At 39.5% G+C, this 17,404-nt stretch overlaps 2 protein-coding genes across 2 annotated transcripts; both read right to left on the bottom strand.

Annotated features, from left to right (window-relative positions):
• Positions 1 to 444: 444 nt before the first annotated feature.
• LOC131248383 (uncharacterized) lies at positions 445 to 10,333 on the bottom strand. The gene is made up of 8 exons (XM_058248651.1): positions 9,966 to 10,333; positions 4,947 to 5,006; positions 3,719 to 3,801; positions 3,467 to 3,531; positions 3,348 to 3,381; positions 3,062 to 3,132; positions 1,050 to 1,147; positions 445 to 734 (listed from the first exon to the last, which is right to left on the bottom strand). The coding sequence occupies exons 1-7, from the start codon at positions 10,240 to 10,242 to the stop codon at positions 1,057 to 1,059; spliced, it is 681 nt and encodes a 226-aa protein (XP_058104634.1). The 5' UTR covers positions 10,243 to 10,333; the 3' UTR covers positions 445 to 734; positions 1,050 to 1,056.
• Positions 10,334 to 13,158: 2,825 nt separating this feature from the next.
• Positions 13,159 to 15,881, bottom strand: LOC131248384 (uncharacterized). Its single transcript, XM_058248652.1, has 2 exons — positions 14,464 to 15,881; positions 13,159 to 14,368 (listed from the first exon to the last, which is right to left on the bottom strand). Exons 1-2 carry the CDS (start codon positions 14,515 to 14,517, stop codon positions 13,781 to 13,783), a joined length of 642 nt encoding a protein of 213 aa, XP_058104635.1. The 5' UTR covers positions 14,518 to 15,881; the 3' UTR covers positions 13,159 to 13,780.
• Positions 15,882 to 17,404: the final 1,523 nt, after the last annotated feature.

Genomic DNA, 17,404 nt, shown 5'->3' on the forward strand with positions numbered 1-17,404 from the left:
CTGGATGACATACACACAACATGGTGGACCTCACATTCTCTGGAAGTTTCTATGGTGGGTGCAACCCTTACCAATCTCTCCCATTGCTCCCTTTGGTGTGGCCCACCTGAGTTATTATGGATTGGGCTAGATTTGGGGCTCAAGGCATAAATGGAGCAGTGCACCTAATGAACAAGTTGGATGGCACTTACACATCAAGGTGGGCTCCACAAGCTCCAAAGATACGGTAATGAGGATGTTGATCATTCCCCCTGGCTAAAAACCAATTGTCCCTGGAAGGTCCATGCCATGGCATTCTCTTTCTGCTGCCAACAAGCAAAAACCAGCAACAACATGTAAATCTTGTGTGTTTTAACCGACTCCAAACAAGTTTACTACAACAAAAGCTTTGACCCTTGATTGCTTTTGAAACCCAAATCATCAAAGTCACCATTAACAAAAATCTGGAGAAATAAAAATAGCCATTAATGGATATGTAGCATGACCATCCTGGTCAATTACATTTTACAATGAAAATTTGAAAATCAAGGAATTCTATAGAAAGAAGGGTGCCATTATATACAGAGTACAAAGATTGTTGTTTAATCCTTCTTGGGACATGTCTAGATTTCTTTCATCTGGTAGTGCGGTTCCATCCTCATCTTCTGGGGTTGCAGGACCAGTTGGATCCAATCCCGTGCAAGAATAGTAGTATTCATGTAAATGGTTCGAGGCTTAAATCCTTGCATTTTCACCTAATCAGAGAAAAATATAAAAGAATGATGATCTCACTGCCAATGTCATGCAACATAATCCTACAATATAGAAACCATTGTGAAATACTAATTGAGTTTTCTTCTAATATCCTATTCAAAGCATGGTTGAAAGACTTGGCGACTCGGATCTGACTTGTTCAGCCCTGAGTCAAGTTGAGTCACGACTAGCCTGAGTCCAGGGTGACACGTGGTGTCAAACTGGATCAGGTCCCACTGCATCTGAGTCGACTCGTTGGAGTTGCACCCAACTCGGATGAGAATTAAAACATGATCCAAAGGCCTCAAACAGTTTACCTTACGATCAATCCCAGCTATCTTTGCTTCTCCTAATTGCTTTCTTTTGTGACAGAGCTTTCTTGTTCTGCAACCGCTTTTGCTCCCCAATAGCAGCCCTTTAATTAGAGAACAAAAAAACAACAACAGCAATTACTTCCCATATTCTTTTGCCGACAGGCCAACACAAACCTCCTTCTGTTTGTGGTGGTTATGGAGGCTCTTAGCGCGATGATTGATAGAAGAGCTGTGTTTGGGCTGGTGAAAGGTTTTGGGGTGGATAGTTCAGAATTTCTGGTGACTCATTCAAAATATATACATGATACTTTATCATTATGTGAGGCAGATGAAAAAAAAAGTGGATAACCTTTGAACAATTATAGTTTGTTTTGAGGCGGTATTGGGTTCAAGGGTGAATATCAGTAAAAGCGAGTTATTGAGGGTGGGTATCTCTAAGGAGGAGCCAGTGAATTTGGCATGGAATCTTTGGTATGTAAGGAAGGTTTTTTTCCTACAACCTATCTTGGTTTCCCATTGTGTATAGGAAGACCGTCGAAACATGTGGGACAACGTGATAGAGAGATTTGAAATAAAGTTGTCGCAATGGAGAGGAAGACACTTATATTTGGGTGGAAGGTTAACTTTGATTAAGGCGGTGATGTCCAATCTCCCAGTTTACTATATATCAATTTTCAAATGTCCGAAGTTGGTGTTGCTTGAGTTGGAGAAAATAAGATGGGATTTTTTTATGAAAGAGAGCAGAAAAAACACATAAGTTTCATCTCATAAAGTAGGAGGAAGTGTGTAAGCTTTGGGATTAAGGGGGGCAGGGTTAAGAAGTTTGGAGGTTGTGAATTTAGCTTCATCAGGGAAGTGGGTATGGAGGTTTGGAGGGAAAGAGGGTTTGTTATGGAGAGAGGTGGTGTGTAGAAAATATGGGATGGATGAAAGGGGTAGATGGACTAGGTCGTCATCATTATATAGGGCATCGTATATATGAAAGTCAGTGGTGTCGCTAGAAAGACAAAGCTTGGGAAGGAATAGGGTTTTCTTTGCGAAATGGGAAGTACATTAGATTTTGGGAGGATATATGGGTGGGGGATCAAAAATTGAATGAGGTATTCCCACAGTTAGTGAGTATCGCTTTAGAGGCAGATTTGAGAGTGGATAGATGCTACTCGATTCAATGTTTTGAAGTCACTTTGGTCCACGTTGTATAGAAGAAATCTCGAGGATGATGAGATATTGAAGAATTCTTAAATCTGATGGGGCTGCTTTCTAAGGTGGATCCAGTAATGTCTGAGTCGGATTCTTTGATCTGGAGAAAAGAAAAATCCAGTGTATTTTCTGTGAAATCCTTTTACAAGCTGTTAAGTGGGGTAGAAAGCAATGAAGGAGTCAGCCCGACAAACTTTGTATGGCGATACGGTGTTCCTGCAAAAGTAGAGATGTTTGCTTGGCTAGTGGGCAAAAAGAAGGTGCTAACAGTTGATAATCTCCACAAGAGGAAGATGATTCTCCCAAATGTTTGTCTTATGTGCTTTCAAGATGAGGAATCGGTAGATCATCTTTTCATCCATTGTACATTTGCTAAAAGGTTGTGGGATTGTTTCTTCAAATTATTTGAAGTAGCATGGGTGATGCCAATCTCTATTGATCGTCTCTTTTTTACGTGGCATGGTGCCAGCAAAGGGAATATCCAGAAAATAGTATGGCAAATATGTCTACTAGTGGGTATTTGGTTTCTTTGGTTAGAAAGGAATGGTCGTTGCTTAATAAACCTGAGGGGGAAAGAAATGGAGGTATTTAGGAGGGTTAAAATTCACGTTATGGAGTGGGTGATAGCTTCAAAGGCAATTGCTCATTTTCCAGATAGCTGGCTTGAGTTGTAATTTTTCTTTTTGGGCTCATGGGTTCTGTATTTTTTGGCTGCATCCTTTCTCGATAAAATTATCAATGTTCAAGAAAAAAATAATTCCTTCAACATTCATCCTTGCTTCTGGAATCAAGACCATGGATGATAAAGTACATACAACTTGGCAATCTTTTTCTTTTGCTCTTCTGAAGGAGGTGGTGGGACATATGAAGCAGCATCAATAATTGCCTGTGCGACAGAAAGCAAGACATCATTGCATGCATTTTGAATTGGAATATCAATATGAGAAGGGAAACAATTAATAACAGTACATATCCGAAAAATCATGAGTGGATGAAATCGAACAACATGGATTTCAAATTGTGAAAAATATGGCCCACCAAAAGTAAGAATATCATCGTTTTGCAAGGGGTGTTGTTACATTTGAAAAATGGCCATTGTACCTGAAGTTTCTCCAGAGCATCTTCAATGTTACCCCTGAAGAAGAACGATGAAGTGAAACCAATTGCCTTTGGCAACATGTAACAAAAATGACATAAAAGGGTATAGGGCAAGAGTTCACTTCTGTGTTCTGGTCTTTGTAGAAGAAATCACAATCTCCCCATCTTTGTTAATGCGATTCTTTTCCTGTTAGCAATGAGAACCAGTTCCACGTAATCAACGTAATGAGAAGAAGATTCTAGAAAATGAAAATGCGAGCATGCAAAAAATAGAAAGATGGGTCTGTCTTCTAGGCATACGAGATTGCATATGTCGAAAGATGCCTAGTCATAAAATAAACACTTGATAAAGGATTGTTTGCATCTGGACGGACCATTTGCATAATTCTTTCCCTAACCCAGTCGCTCAGCCAATATGCATCCTTAACATTGAAACGCATGTCCACCTTAGTGTTCACTGTGACAACAAACGTATTTTTCAGAAATGAAATTCAGTAATTAGCAGCCACTAGAAGATGACGATGAAAAAGGATGCCAGAAATAGGCATATGACCAAAAGGGGGGAAGAAGATCTTTGAATCTTTAGTTTTCATAGGAGTTTTGCTAAGTGCATGTGCATGTGCAATAATGCTCATGCACACGTCACATATGTACCAACATGGCACATGGGTGCAAGATCCAACGTTTCCAACCCCAGAAATAAATCCAGTCCACTCAGCATGTGGGCCCCAATATTGGAACAGGCAGATGGGTTAGAATTAGAAAAGTTCAGCCAAGCTTTTCAGAACCGTGCATTTGTTTGGCCAAGTTTTTCAGGTTGACCAGTGAATCAACCTGATTCTTGGGCTATGGCATCAATATAGAGGTTCTGTTCCAACAGATGGATTGGATTGCAGACCTATCATTCCATGCTAGCACGTGTGGCGTGTGCATGAGCTCTATTGAACACGCGTGTGGGCTTGGCAAATCTCTTATTCATACACGGAGTGTTCAGCTTCTTTACATGTATACCTAGTGCACATTTTCTATTGCCAAAACAGTGGTCTAATCATTCAAAGGAGCCAGGCACAAGACATTTTATTCCACGGAATACAAATACATCATTTCTGAGGACCTCCACAAGGGATGTAACAGCTTGTTTTTCTTGAAATTTTACTACAGCAAAACTTCATGGTCAAGAAGTTCCATGACAACCACATGTTGTTGCCACTGAGTTTACTTGAAGGATAGACTTAAATATTAGCGCTTTGCTAAGTCCCCATGCGTGTACAAGTCAGCTAATGCACATGGGCCACCTGACTAGTGGATGGACCTGATTCTTGGGACATGGAATCTACAATTGGGACCCTTCTGATGGATGGATTGGTATATATGTATTACATAAAACAAGGAGTTACATAAAAGGAAGATATCCAGGCGTTCGCCTCTGGGGCTGGGATAAACATTTCTTTTGTCCATGTTCGCTGAGAGGCACATGCATCATGAGGCAAACCATTTAACCATTTAGCTTGATGGTTTTTAATGAAGTAGTTTATTTTGCAAAAACCAGTCACATAAAAGGCATATATTCAATGAATGATGAAGATAAAGAACTAAACTAACCTTTGTTGACATTCTGACCTCCAGGCCCACCACTTCTTGCAAAACTAACAGTAACATGGTCTGCAGTGAAAACAGATTTGGATTGGCATCAAACCAACAAGGCATTACTAATCTAGAAGAGCAAAAGAGCAATTTCCATCGGGAAAGTATGCCTCAATTTCCCAAACTCATTTTTCCGATGCTACATTCAAATGCCTTTTATGCGCCTCCTAAAAATGCATAGAAATAGTCAAATACAAGAAGATATCCAGAAACAGTTTATAATCATCAATGTAGCCAATGTTATCAAACCGCATATAATTGCATAAGCCATCAGCCTGGGCTGATCGCTTGTGCCATCGCATAATCACATAAGTGATCACTCAAGCTAATGGCTTTTTCTTTTCGTTTTTTGAAAATTAAAAAAATGGAAAAAAAATGTAATTTTTTTAAAAATTTTAAGAAAAACCATGTCTAATTACTACAAGTGATTGGATTGGATTTATTTACCTCTTTCATCATAGTTTGACTATTAGACCATTTATACATTGAGTTATATTATATATAACCAAAAAAAAAAGAAAAAAAAAACAATCAACAAGTTACACTATGAAAGAATTAATTATTAAAAATTACAAACATAGAAATTGTATTGGACTTGAATCTTGATAAGTTGATGCATACAATGCAAGTTACAACTTATTACAATCTATAAGAAATTTGACCATTGATTATGCCATGACATACCAGAGTATGCCATGGTTATAAGATTATGCCATTGCATAACCATGGCAGACTACCTGCATGACATATGCGACCATGGCATATGCGATCTAAACCAATGTATGCGATTGTGTGATCCCATAATCGCTTATGCAATCACACATTACAACACTGAATGTGGCAGGTGAATCTGAGCTTTAAGGAGTTGGCACCTGAATTTGTAATGGCACCACGAAAGAAAGAGAACAATATGATGAAGGTAGGGATATGGACTCGCCCTGAATTACCACCTGAGCTCACCTTTCATACAAGATAGGGGCTCATCCCAACATTATGACTTTTGTTCTTTCACTACAAATCATAAATTTCTTCCTTTGCCAGAACAGCAAGCAAGACAGTTGAATCAGAAAACAGGCCTATAAATCCAATCATCATTGTACCACTAACCCTCTTCCTATGAGTAAATGACTCTGATTACTAATTTACCATAATACCAATGTCACATTTACTGCCACAACTTAATGGAAAAGCCTAACAAAACAACCTACACACTGGTTCTGAAAAGTAGATACATGTGTTAATAGTATCATTAACAACAGGATGTGTATAAGAATATCTTAATGGTAACAGCAGCAGGGCTTTCAATGTACTTTAATATATCATTCATTTTCATCTAATTCTTTGCACGCACACACATGTAATCAGACGATTGTTCACCGATCCTCTTAACTCGAAATTTGCATACGAACGATCTAATGGTTTACAATTCTAAAGGTTTGCTACAGTTACTTGCACTTGTTGCTCACTTCTTGTGCCTTGCCACATAGTGGGCCACCATTCATCTAGTGGATGAACCCGTCGCTAGAGAAACGGCAAGACTCCTGCTAATCGCATATCTCCACCATCTGCCCAAAGGATAGTTAATTGATGTCCAACACATTAGTATTGATGTTAGGTCATTTCATCATGAAGGGATTCCTTTTTTCACTATTGGTCACGCTAGATGAATGGTCTAGACATGGTTCTAAATGTCAGTATCGGTCAACATATCGGGCTAGCGGAAAAATGATACCATACGGCATTGTGTATCGGTATCGGAGCTGTAGCAGCGCGTATCGGTCAGATTTTTTTAAGCCAAAGAATAAATGGAAAAATCAGGAAAAAAGAGAATAATAAGATATTCAAGAATCAAACTCTTTTTCTTTTTCTTTTTGTATTTTGGACATACATATGATGGTGTATCAGACCATTCTTTGATGAAGAAGTTGTCTGTCGGTTTGACTTGTTGAAGATCAACTAAATGGGCTCCTAATTGAACACAAATCAAGCATGATTTGGTGAACTAGAGCCCATTACATTGAAATACAACAAAAAGAAGATGAAATATCAAAAAGAAAGTGAAACTTTACCCTTCTTTCCGATTCTTTCCATAATGGTCCACTTCGCTTTGATTTGTCGAATCTCATTCAAATCATTTGTTTTGACATCAAAATAGGTCTACATCTAGCCTAAAATGAGTTTTTAAGCTGCTTCCATGGTTTAAATGAAAAGAAGAAGAAGAAACATGAGTGAAATTTTGAAAAACAAAAAAAAATCAAAATCAGGCTTTTATTGGCATATCCGATGGAAGACGGATGGTCTAACCTAAGACGAAGCAATAAAATCAAATAATGAATTGATTAGAGAAATCAAAGCACGAAATAAAACTAATTTATCACAAATTTAAAGGATTCAAGTATTAAATATGCTTGAGTTCGAACCAAACAACAATCCCGCAATGAGATCTTCGAAGATATGAATCAATTATGATCTATGGAAGGTAGAACTTCCATCTAGCCTTGGGATTAATTTTAATTCAAGGGAACCACTTCACTTTGTTAGGGTTTTGATAGGTTAGGATTAATTTTAGGAACTAGGAAATTTGGGAATTGGATTAGGGTTTTGGGATTAGGGGAGCTAGGATTTGGGAATTAGGGTTTTGAAATTTGGGAGATTTTGGTTAAGGTTTTATGATTCAGGAAGCTAGGATTTGGGGATTAGGGTTTTAGAAAAGTAGAGTTTTGGGAATCTTGGTTCTAAGGTTAGGGTTTTAGGTTATAGGCTTAGGATTATGGGATATACAGGGAAAAGATCAAGGATCAAAAGAGGAATGAAAGGGGGGATGGGCTGGCCGTATGGTCACATTCGTACGGTCGTACGGACATGAGTGGGGGTTCGTATGGTTGTACAATTTGGGTACAGTCTAGGTTTGGATGGTTTTAAGATAATGGGGATGGAATGTGGGTGGAAACAAAAGGAAAAGAAAGAAATAGAGAAAGATATATATATGTATATATATATATATATATATATATATATATATATATATATATAGAGAGAGAGAGAGAGAGAGAGAGAGAGAGAGAGAGAGAGAGAGAGAAGAAGAAGAGAAAAGTGAAGAGACTACCTTGAAGGAAGAGAATAAGAGAGATAAGTTGGAATCACTCCATGGTTTCACACCAACTCCAATCACAGAAGATTTTCTTTGCTCAAAGCAAAAAAGAGAAGTTTATTTCAATGCAAAATAATCCCTAGGGCTTCACATACCCACCCTTTACTAGACCAATTGGGTTGTTTTTACAAAAATTCTCTTATTGCATAAAATTGACTAAAACACCCTTATTTCAACTAAATTATAAAATAAACCAAAATACCTAAAATAAATAAACTAAGTCATCCCAATGGCTCCATCGTGTCCAATGGCCCACAATCAAGATGATCTTACAATCATGATCCAACAATTAAGATGATCCACAGTCCACATGTGAGATCCAACGGTCCGATAAATGTATCCAATGAATGCAACGGTCTAGATGTGTCCAATAAGCTCCTATATGCAGCCCACATGCATCTTCCTAATGTGGGGCCTTCAAAGATGCATAAATATGCATGTGGGGTCTTCCAACACGGCTACATACTCGATTCGGGCCACATATAATGAGCGTCCAAACACAGAGATGATGGAACTGGGGCCAAAGATCTCCTCCTCTGGTATACTCTAGATGGTGCTCGGATGTCCTATTAGTATTGGCCTTGTATCGGCCGATATGACCCCATATCGCGTATTGTCTCGTGCCAATACGGCCTTATTGTCCGATACGATACCGATATTCATATCTATGGGTCTAGATCACCGCTTGGTGAGGCAGAACGGCGAGCAAGAAATGGAAAATTCCAGTTCTATAAACTAAGTAACATATTGTTGATCATAGTTTTAAAACTCTTTTTTATTTTTAGTGTTTTTTTTTTTTTTTTTTGAGAGTCTTCACAACCAAGACTTGGTAATATTGAATATTCAAAATACATAAATATCGTAGAGGCTTGGCGGGTCGAGTAGAGTTTTATCAAGTATTTTGAGTTTTGAGTTTTCCGCAATTGAGTCAAATTGGGGGTGAAAGATTCAACTGAGTCATGACTCATGGCCAAATTGAGTTTTTTTTTTAGACTCGATGAAATTCAATCGAGTCAACTTGAGTTTTTTTCAAGTTTTCAAACATAGTTATCAATTGTCACACAAATTCATCTCAATGAGTGAACTACCTATCTGAACCCAACACTCAATGGATTTGGGTATGTCAATTCTGTTTCTTTTTCCTTCTTTTTTTTTAAAAAAAAATATTCTAAATTGTACAATTACCATAGCTTTTGAGCTTCACATAGAAATCCCAACATTTCTAAATTTGATTAAAATATGCTACTGAATCTATTGAATCATTTTGGGGTTATGCAGGTACTACACTCTATCTAATGCTAACACGCATACCTGCGCAGCATAGATTATCAATTTTTGAGTAAATAAAGCAGATAAGTAACATTTGTCCAAGTAATCCCATGTCTCAGCAATCCAAACCGTTGGTCTAATGTCAACCCCCCATGGATGGACCATCCTCGAAAAATATCTCCATTGAAGATCCATCATGACCACCAATCTTGGGTCTTTTTACAGTTGATTATGCACCATGCTGCATTTCTCTTCTTGACCTTGCCCACCTATTTTCAGGCAACAAGTTAAAAGGTCAGGATTGTCCTATTGAGGAAATCTTTCTGGGGCATGCTCCATCCGTAGTGGAGACCAACGGTCCAGATCGCCAAAACCATATTGGGCCCACTTTTATTCCCATGATTCTAACTAATGTTAAAGAGTTAATCTCTTCACTTAATCCACTAGTTTGAGCATTTTTATCCAAAAAAAAACTCATTCAGATAGATATAATATAGAGGAAGAAGAGAAAGATGTCAATTTCGTAATATAGCAGATGTAAAAGGGCATCGTTGTACCCAATGTGATCTTCGGGGTAGGCCCGCTGCCAGCAGAAAGAGACCTCTCTTCGGCTTTCTGCAGAAGCTCTTGCATCTGCGAAAGACGAGCTGACACCTTCTTCCCGGAGTCGCCGGAATCTGACGCCATGCACTGAATCCGGCTGCTCCTGATGGAACAAGATAGGGATCGAAAGACGTCGAGCGGCGCCGGTGTTGAAAACATCGGCCGGAATCTTACAAACGGGGAAGCATGGAAGATTTCTCTCAGAAGAAAGTTAGTTCTAAAAGCTGCCATTTTCTTAGGTTTTGGATTTTCACTTCTGCAGAGAGAGAGAGAGAGGCTTTGCTAGAAAAGGGAGCAGCGGTGAGGGGTGAGGAGCCAGGAACGCGTTTTGAGAAGGGAAATGGATATAAAAAACGGGTTAATCCTGACCGTCCGATATGTTGGTCATTTCTGTCTTATTTAATGGTCCATTTGTAATTTTGTGGGCCACAGGAAATTTCCTTTTGCTATGAGAATGAGGTTTGAATGTTTGATGCTATGCCCAAATGCACCTCTACGCTCGTGGCTGTGGGTCTTCTAAGCCTTTTAAATGTCTGACTCACTCTCCCTCCACAAGTTAAAGGCTTGGGTCTGAGACCAGACTCAACTGCAAGATAAGAGCCTAAGCCCACAAACGTTTTGGATTTCACCCAAGTTTCTCTATGTATTCACAGAAGGTGTGAGAGCTTCGATAAGAAATTTAAAAAAAAATTCTTTAAATTTTTTTATTTTTTTAATATCAAAATAATAAACAAAGCCAATTTATCTCAACCAATGCAATAAGATTTATGACTACACAAACCGTTTTTTGAGGGTAGTTCTAAATCTAGGCCAACAAGAACTAAAGATGGTGAATTGCTTCAAATACAACTAAGAGGTCTACTAGATATCAGAAATTGCCGAAGAAATTGCGAGAATAATTAGATTTTTGTTTTATCTCTTTAAGGTTATCGGAAAAATAGTTGGGTGTAATTGGGCTTTGCTAGATGTTTTTTAGGCAAAGTTAGACAACTGCATGGCTCATTTTATTGAAATAGAACTGCTGGATGTTTTTCATTTGAACTATCTACTAAATGTCCACTAATTCAACAATTAAATAATTGAAAGAGTTCCAACACTCAATTGTCTACCTAAGGTACAATTTTATAAAGCTTGCATATCATGAAATCTCTACCAACGTATCATGGTTTTCCTTAAAAAGATAAATTGTTTAGATGATCAATACTAAATGGCATTTCCAATTAAATGTGAACACTTACTTTACAGTGATGCAGGGAAGGGCTCTTCCTCAAGTAGGAAAAAACCTTAAATTCATAATGTTATTCTTAAATTCACAAGATAAAAAGGAAATTTTGAAATTTGATTTTTCAATAATCTTCATATTTTCTGATTACATTACTTATAAACAAATTTAATTAGGAGTTTTAATTTGACTAAACTAGAATTTATCCGAAATAGTAAATTTTATCAAAAATAGAAAGACCTAAATTAATGGTGTGGGATGATTCCTAACATGATTACAAGCAATCCTTAAAAAGATTGTCTATGCTAAAACTTTAAAAGGAAGGAAATATGTCAAAATTAAAAAACTATTAAAAATAATACATTTTTCCTAAACTCACAATTTTAAATTGGAAAGAAGCGTTTTCTCACAAAATGGATCGACAAGACCCACTATATATGGGTGTTGGTTGACCCCAAATGGCCCGTTATAGTAAAGATTGATAGGTTGGGCATCCCATAACAATACTTGAATCCAAAGTTATGGTTGATTCATGATTCACACTTCGAATGTCAATTTCTCTCTATCCCGAATGAATTTCTTCAAACTTGATGCGCATGGGACTCATTTACTCATTTACCTCATGCCCTACATATAACTACATCCGGATTTAACGGACTATGTTCGCTTTCGTGTAGGCTTCTTTCGGTCCAATTGTGCCAGGAATAGGTTTACAGCAGGCTCTACATCATACACTCATTGTTGGCACTTGTGAATCATACTTATAAAATGAAAACTGATATAATTAGCAGAATAGCTTCCTCTTTAAGCAATAAAGGGGGGATAGGAAATAAGGGTTCATCCTCATTGTAATATTTATAATTCTAATAAGTATTGTTTATTAAAATAGAATATTTCGGCAGAAATGATTTTCATTTACTATCATGTGTATTCAATTTGGAAACACGAACATGGGAATCACCATGAGTAGAATTTTCTTTTAATCACAAAGGTTCTTATTCATATATTCCAAGCCTTAGGAGGCTTGTTTCAAGATAGATAGTACCTCTAGAGCTCGCTTCTTGCCAATTCAACGATTGAAAGGGAAGCTATTAAATTGTCATATGAGTTACAAAAGAAACATATAAAAAGTGACGTCAGGCCAACGGGTTGGAAAAACAATAAGATGTTTCCTTGTCCAAGGGCTTGTTTGGTTTTCTAATTACAACCCTCAAAATAGTTGTCAATGGATTATGGTAATTTTTATTTACATTGTTTGACCTTGAAATCACCGTTTGGCTTTGTAACGTGAAAATGTAATGATTAGATTTTACTTTACCCCCTCGAGACATTTGACTTTGGGTTTATGAGCCATGCTTCCTTACTAAACAAACACTTAGAAATAGTAACAATTGCTCATTTACCTTCCATTCATAGGAAATTCGAAAATCAAACGGCATAAGCACTTAGAAAATAAAGAAATGATTGATATTTTAAAGATAATTACGTATTTATAAAATGCCATCTCAATTCATCCTATTTGATAGGATCAGGGATGTGCTATGGTTCTGGATATGAACAATTCCAATAAATTTTCTTTTCTGAATAAAAATCCATTTTTAGAGTTATTCCATCTATTCCATTACTGAAACAATATACACATTACACCATGAATTTGAATCAGTACAGAAATTTCAAGAAATTGCATATCTGCTCACTCTTATAAATAACAAAACCAGATCCGGTATTTCACAAGGAGACTAGATCATGCCACCATGAAAATTAATATCTTCTTGCTACAGATATTTGATTCGGAACCCGGCCACAAATCGCATGGATGACCAGATGAACAGTCCAAACGAACTATCAACATACCCTTGTCTAGTTGGCACACATCATGACACACCCATCATACAATCATATCTTACATTCCTTGCAGAATATAATTTTCTCAAAGAAGCTTAGCAAATCAAAGGAAAAGATTGCATTAATCTTGTTATACACATCACAACACATTCTCAACTCATAATACAAAACGCATTCCCATCAAAATACAAAAGAGATGGATGGGCCATGCGCGACCGTTAGTCATTTACAAAACATACCCTCTTTGAGTGGCATTAACTCAATTTCGCAAAGCATTTTCTCTCGTTTCTTCTCCCAATCCCAAACTCTTACCCAGTACCAATGCTCTATACCTTATTACAGTGAATTTATACGGTAGGGCCCAAATGGGCCCCCTTACGATCATGTTCATCCAATGGAACTAATATCACCCTTGATTGGATAATCACACCGGTTCAAATAAGGGCCCGTAAAATGGATGGTAAGACCATTTTTAACTTCTCGCAATGCCCTCAATCGTATGGCTTTGATTATCTGATCATGGTAATTTTTGGGTCATGCGATCTATGGTGGCCCCCTATCCTACGGTCTTTATCGATAGTTGGTTCTCCATAATAAGGTTTAAGAAAAAAATTAGTACTGGATTACAGTTTTGCTATTGCTTATCAGTTAGAAGTTAGCCAGGTTACAAAAGAAACAAAAGGCCATTGAAAAGGCCTAATTTCAAGCTCTAAGTTCTTTCCTATGGGATGGTATGACCCTGAACACATGTTCTTCTCCTGTGCATTGATCTACTCTAACCACCCAACGGCTCTTCCTTGCACCTCCACCACGGATCTGACCGCCGGCCTGGATTCTGGTAACTTGCAATCCACCCCCAATCGGTAACAGAACGGTCCGCGACCCACTACAAGAACCTTTATTGAACGCGTTGTAGCCCATGACCACTGCTCCATGGTCCTTTGCACCCACTTGCACTGACCGCAGGACTGCTTCGTGGTCCACCATATTACAATCAATAAGCATGAAATCGGCAACTGCATAGTCATTCAACAAGAGTATCTGAGCGTCCCCCACAACGAACTCTATATGATTTGCGACAGTCCCGAGTGCCTTTTTCGACGAGCATAGCTCGTCGGGACCACGTAGAATGCACACTACACGACCGCCTGTCTGGTGAGCCGCTGCGACTAGAGCTAGTGTAGTGGGGCCTGCAGTGCCGCTGCAGGCCTCCACCATGAGCTGTGCGTTGTTGCCGGCAGCTAATGCGGATGCAAATTCCGACACGTCAAGCTGTTTGGGTCTCTTTCCCTACACAAAGCAAAAGAACCCGAGTTTAGAAATGTAAAAAACATGCATATGAAGTAGAAAGTGTTTGTGAGTACCATTGTTTTGTGGGTCCTTACCATTTTCATGGTTTGAAGGTAGGCTCTGGTGGCATTCTCAGCAGACCAAGCCATCTCTCTCTCTCTCTCTCTCTCTCTCTCTCTCTCTCTCTCTCAAAATCTGGTGAATCAAAGACCTCCTAACCTTTATATATATACATATGAATAGAGGTCAAGGTCTCCTTGCTTTTTATAGTGGGAAGAACAGCCCAAGGGAGGTTTTATTGAGAAGAGCTGTCCTTTGAGCTTTCAATGTCAAAAAATAAATAAAATAAGTTGACGGCTGGGATCGGATCAGCTCGGCTCAAGTTGCTAGCCCTGGTAGATGGCTTGTCCTCCACAAGAGGGATGCTTGTTTCAGCAATTCAGACCATTGGTTTGATGGGCCCCACGATGGATTGTGTGATATGAATCTCGCAGATCAGAAGACTCTAGCTATCCATTTTGTGGCCTTTTTCTATTGAATGTGGACCGTTGTTATATATATTTCCTCGATTAACTGTCTATTTCCAGCCGTCAATCAAAGGGGCCACACCGAGGATACTTTCATAGCATTATCCATCCAAAAGGGGCCCATCAGATCACCAGTCGAGATCGCTGGACTTGGTTTGTAGACAGAAATGTGGTGTACAATCATCTACACCCACAACTGGTGAGCAAGCCAATTGCTCTGGACGGTCTGGATTGTTTGGTAGCCCGAAAGTCGACTGATCCTGTGTTTCCAACTGTTTGATCAATACCCTGATACTTTTGGATGATCAATCAAGGCCGTGAGCAAGATCCTCGAAGGTGGATAGCTTGATGGGGAATATGTCGCTGGTTTAGTGGTTCAGATGGTTGATCCGATGGGCCACATCACCATTCGTGAATTCCCCAAAAAATCTTCCAGATTCGAAGATCCTATCCATCCAAATATTGGGCGCTTTCAATGCTGAACATGAGTATTTCTTGACCGTCAATCTGCAATCCAATGGTCAAATGGTTAGATTTTCCAACCCGAGAGATTTTGGGGGCCCCATTCACAGTCGTGCCCATCAGATCAACGGCCTAGATAAGTAAAACATGATCCCGCCTTAAATATTTTAACATCCACATATTCACTCTGCGGCCTTACCTCTACCACTACTGTAGACTACTGTATAATAAGGCTATTCTACATTTTTGTGTATGGCCCCCACTGTGATGTTTGTATGATATCCAATCCGTCCATCATGTGATCTTCTTTATGTTCTCCCTGGAATCTAAAAACCGGGCCAATCCAAAACTCAGGTGGACCGCACCATGTAAAATCACGGCTAAAACCTCCAATATCAGGTGGTGTAGGCAACCGAGCTTCGGAACAACCTAATTTTTTAGTGTGTCCATTCATCCTGGTGGGGCACATCTTATGAAAAGAGTGGATGGCATATGCAAAACAAGGTGGGCCCCACACAATTTAGAAGATTTTAATGGTGGGCAGTTATGTTTCTGATCGGCCTGATTTTTGGGAATCAGGGTGAACTTAAAAGTATAGCTGTACACGAGAGGAATGAATTAAGCTTGGCCCAGCTCGGCCAGCAAGCTACCCTATCTCGAACTCGACTCGGATCAGTCTTTGGGCTCAGCTTGACCAGCAGCTAGAGCTAGCTCAAGCTGAGTTTAGGTTCCAATTTAGGTTCTAGGTTATATATATATAAAGTGAATTTAATTTGTTGATGCAAAAACCTGGTCCATCCTCTTTAAACCTTCGAGTACCTGCACAGGAAGAAGACAAAGGAAACCCTGGCTAGAGCAAGAGACCCTCCGATGCCAAAGTCAGATTAGGAATCTGAGTCTTCTAGTATTGAGGGGGTTTGAGAGAGAGTTTTTGCGTACCTTTCACCCTTTAAGTGTTTCTCATTTATAGGAGAGGGAGAATCCCGCCGTATGGGGATTCTCTCCCTGATTTCTAGGAAATTTGATTTAGCCATAATCTACTTACGGACGCTTCCCGATCCCGAGATTTTCGGGATCGAGAATCCTTTCCCATGATTTTCGAAACGATATTTAAGCTTACACCGTCTCTTCCTCGCTCGGCTCGGCCTTGACCGACTCAAGTAACAGACGAGTCTCGGCTGGCTACAAGGATAAAGCTTTTTTATTCCTATCGAACGGAACAGGATCGGCTTACGGCCGACGTTCTTCCTCAATCCGATAACTAACTCTTAACCGGCCTTCTATGGGTCGGTTTTATGGTCGGTCGGGTTGCTTTTAACTTCAGGGGATCAATTGGCCCCTTTAGACATTGTTGCCTTGTTAACCGAGCCAACTTTATGTGTTTTACTTTGCCTATGACTCTTGATTCTTAAGGTCTCGGTCGGGATTCGCTTCCCAAGAATCCGAGCTAAGTCTCTCCTCTAGGCTTTGTCTCGTACGTTGCCCCAGACTCTCGGACAGTGCCGATAGAGTTGGTCCATTCCATAACCGGGTCTCCGGACTTGGTGTTTTTTCCCCAACAGTAAGCCCCCTACTCCTTGTGTTAGTTAGGCCGACACTAAGGAGTAATGAGTTTTTCGAGTCGGTGCGCCCTGGAGACTGAGGTTATGATGGGGCATTTAATGCTTCTTATGTCGTTCTTAACTGGCGTCGATTCGGTCCTTGAGGTCGCACGAGCGGACAGTCGTCAGAACGTTTCGACCGCTTATGAGCATCAAACGCGTGGTGAGGGCGTTACCTGCGTCAGTCGGCGTGCGCCACGTGTCAGGCGGGGGAGTCGAAGCAGGCGTCGATTTGACTCCTCCTTAAATGCCGTTGCCACGTGGCTCGGGTATAAAAGGGGAGAGCGGGATTTGTTTTCCATTTTCGCATGAGCTTTCCTTTCCCGTTCTCTCTTCTTCTTTTCTCCTCCTCTCTGCCTGTCTTCACGTTTCGCCACCTTCTTTATTACTTTCGCTCTTCTTTTCCTTTTTACTTCCCCAACTGTGCACTTTTCGCCTCTCCGGTG

The sequence above is a fragment of the Magnolia sinica genome, chromosome 6 (assembly GCF_029962835.1).
Source record: "Magnolia sinica isolate HGM2019 chromosome 6, MsV1, whole genome shotgun sequence".
NCBI lineage: Eukaryota > Viridiplantae > Streptophyta > Magnoliopsida > Magnoliales > Magnoliaceae > Magnolia > Magnolia sinica.

Excerpts from the sequence above, each read along its gene's own strand:
- LOC131248384 (XM_058248652.1), bottom strand. The coding sequence starts at position 14,517 with ATGGCTTGGTCTGCTGAGAATGCCACCAGAGCCTACCTTCAAACCATG. Across the intron at positions 14,369-14,463 it reads ACCTTCAAACCATGAAAATG|GGAAAGAGACCCAAACAGCT; the intron begins GTAAGGACCCAC and ends TGCTTTGTGTAG.
- LOC131248383 (XM_058248651.1), bottom strand. The coding sequence starts at position 10,242 with ATGGCAGCTTTTAGAACTAACTTTCTTCTGAGAGAAATCTTCCATGCT. Across the intron at positions 5,007-9,965 it reads TACCCCGAAGATCACATTGG|ACCATGTTACTGTTAGTTTT; the intron begins GTACAACGATGC and ends TTTTCACTGCAG. Across the intron at positions 3,802-4,946 it reads AGGTCAGAATGTCAACAAAG|TGAACACTAAGGTGGACATG; the intron begins GTTAGTTTAGTT and ends TTGTTGTCACAG.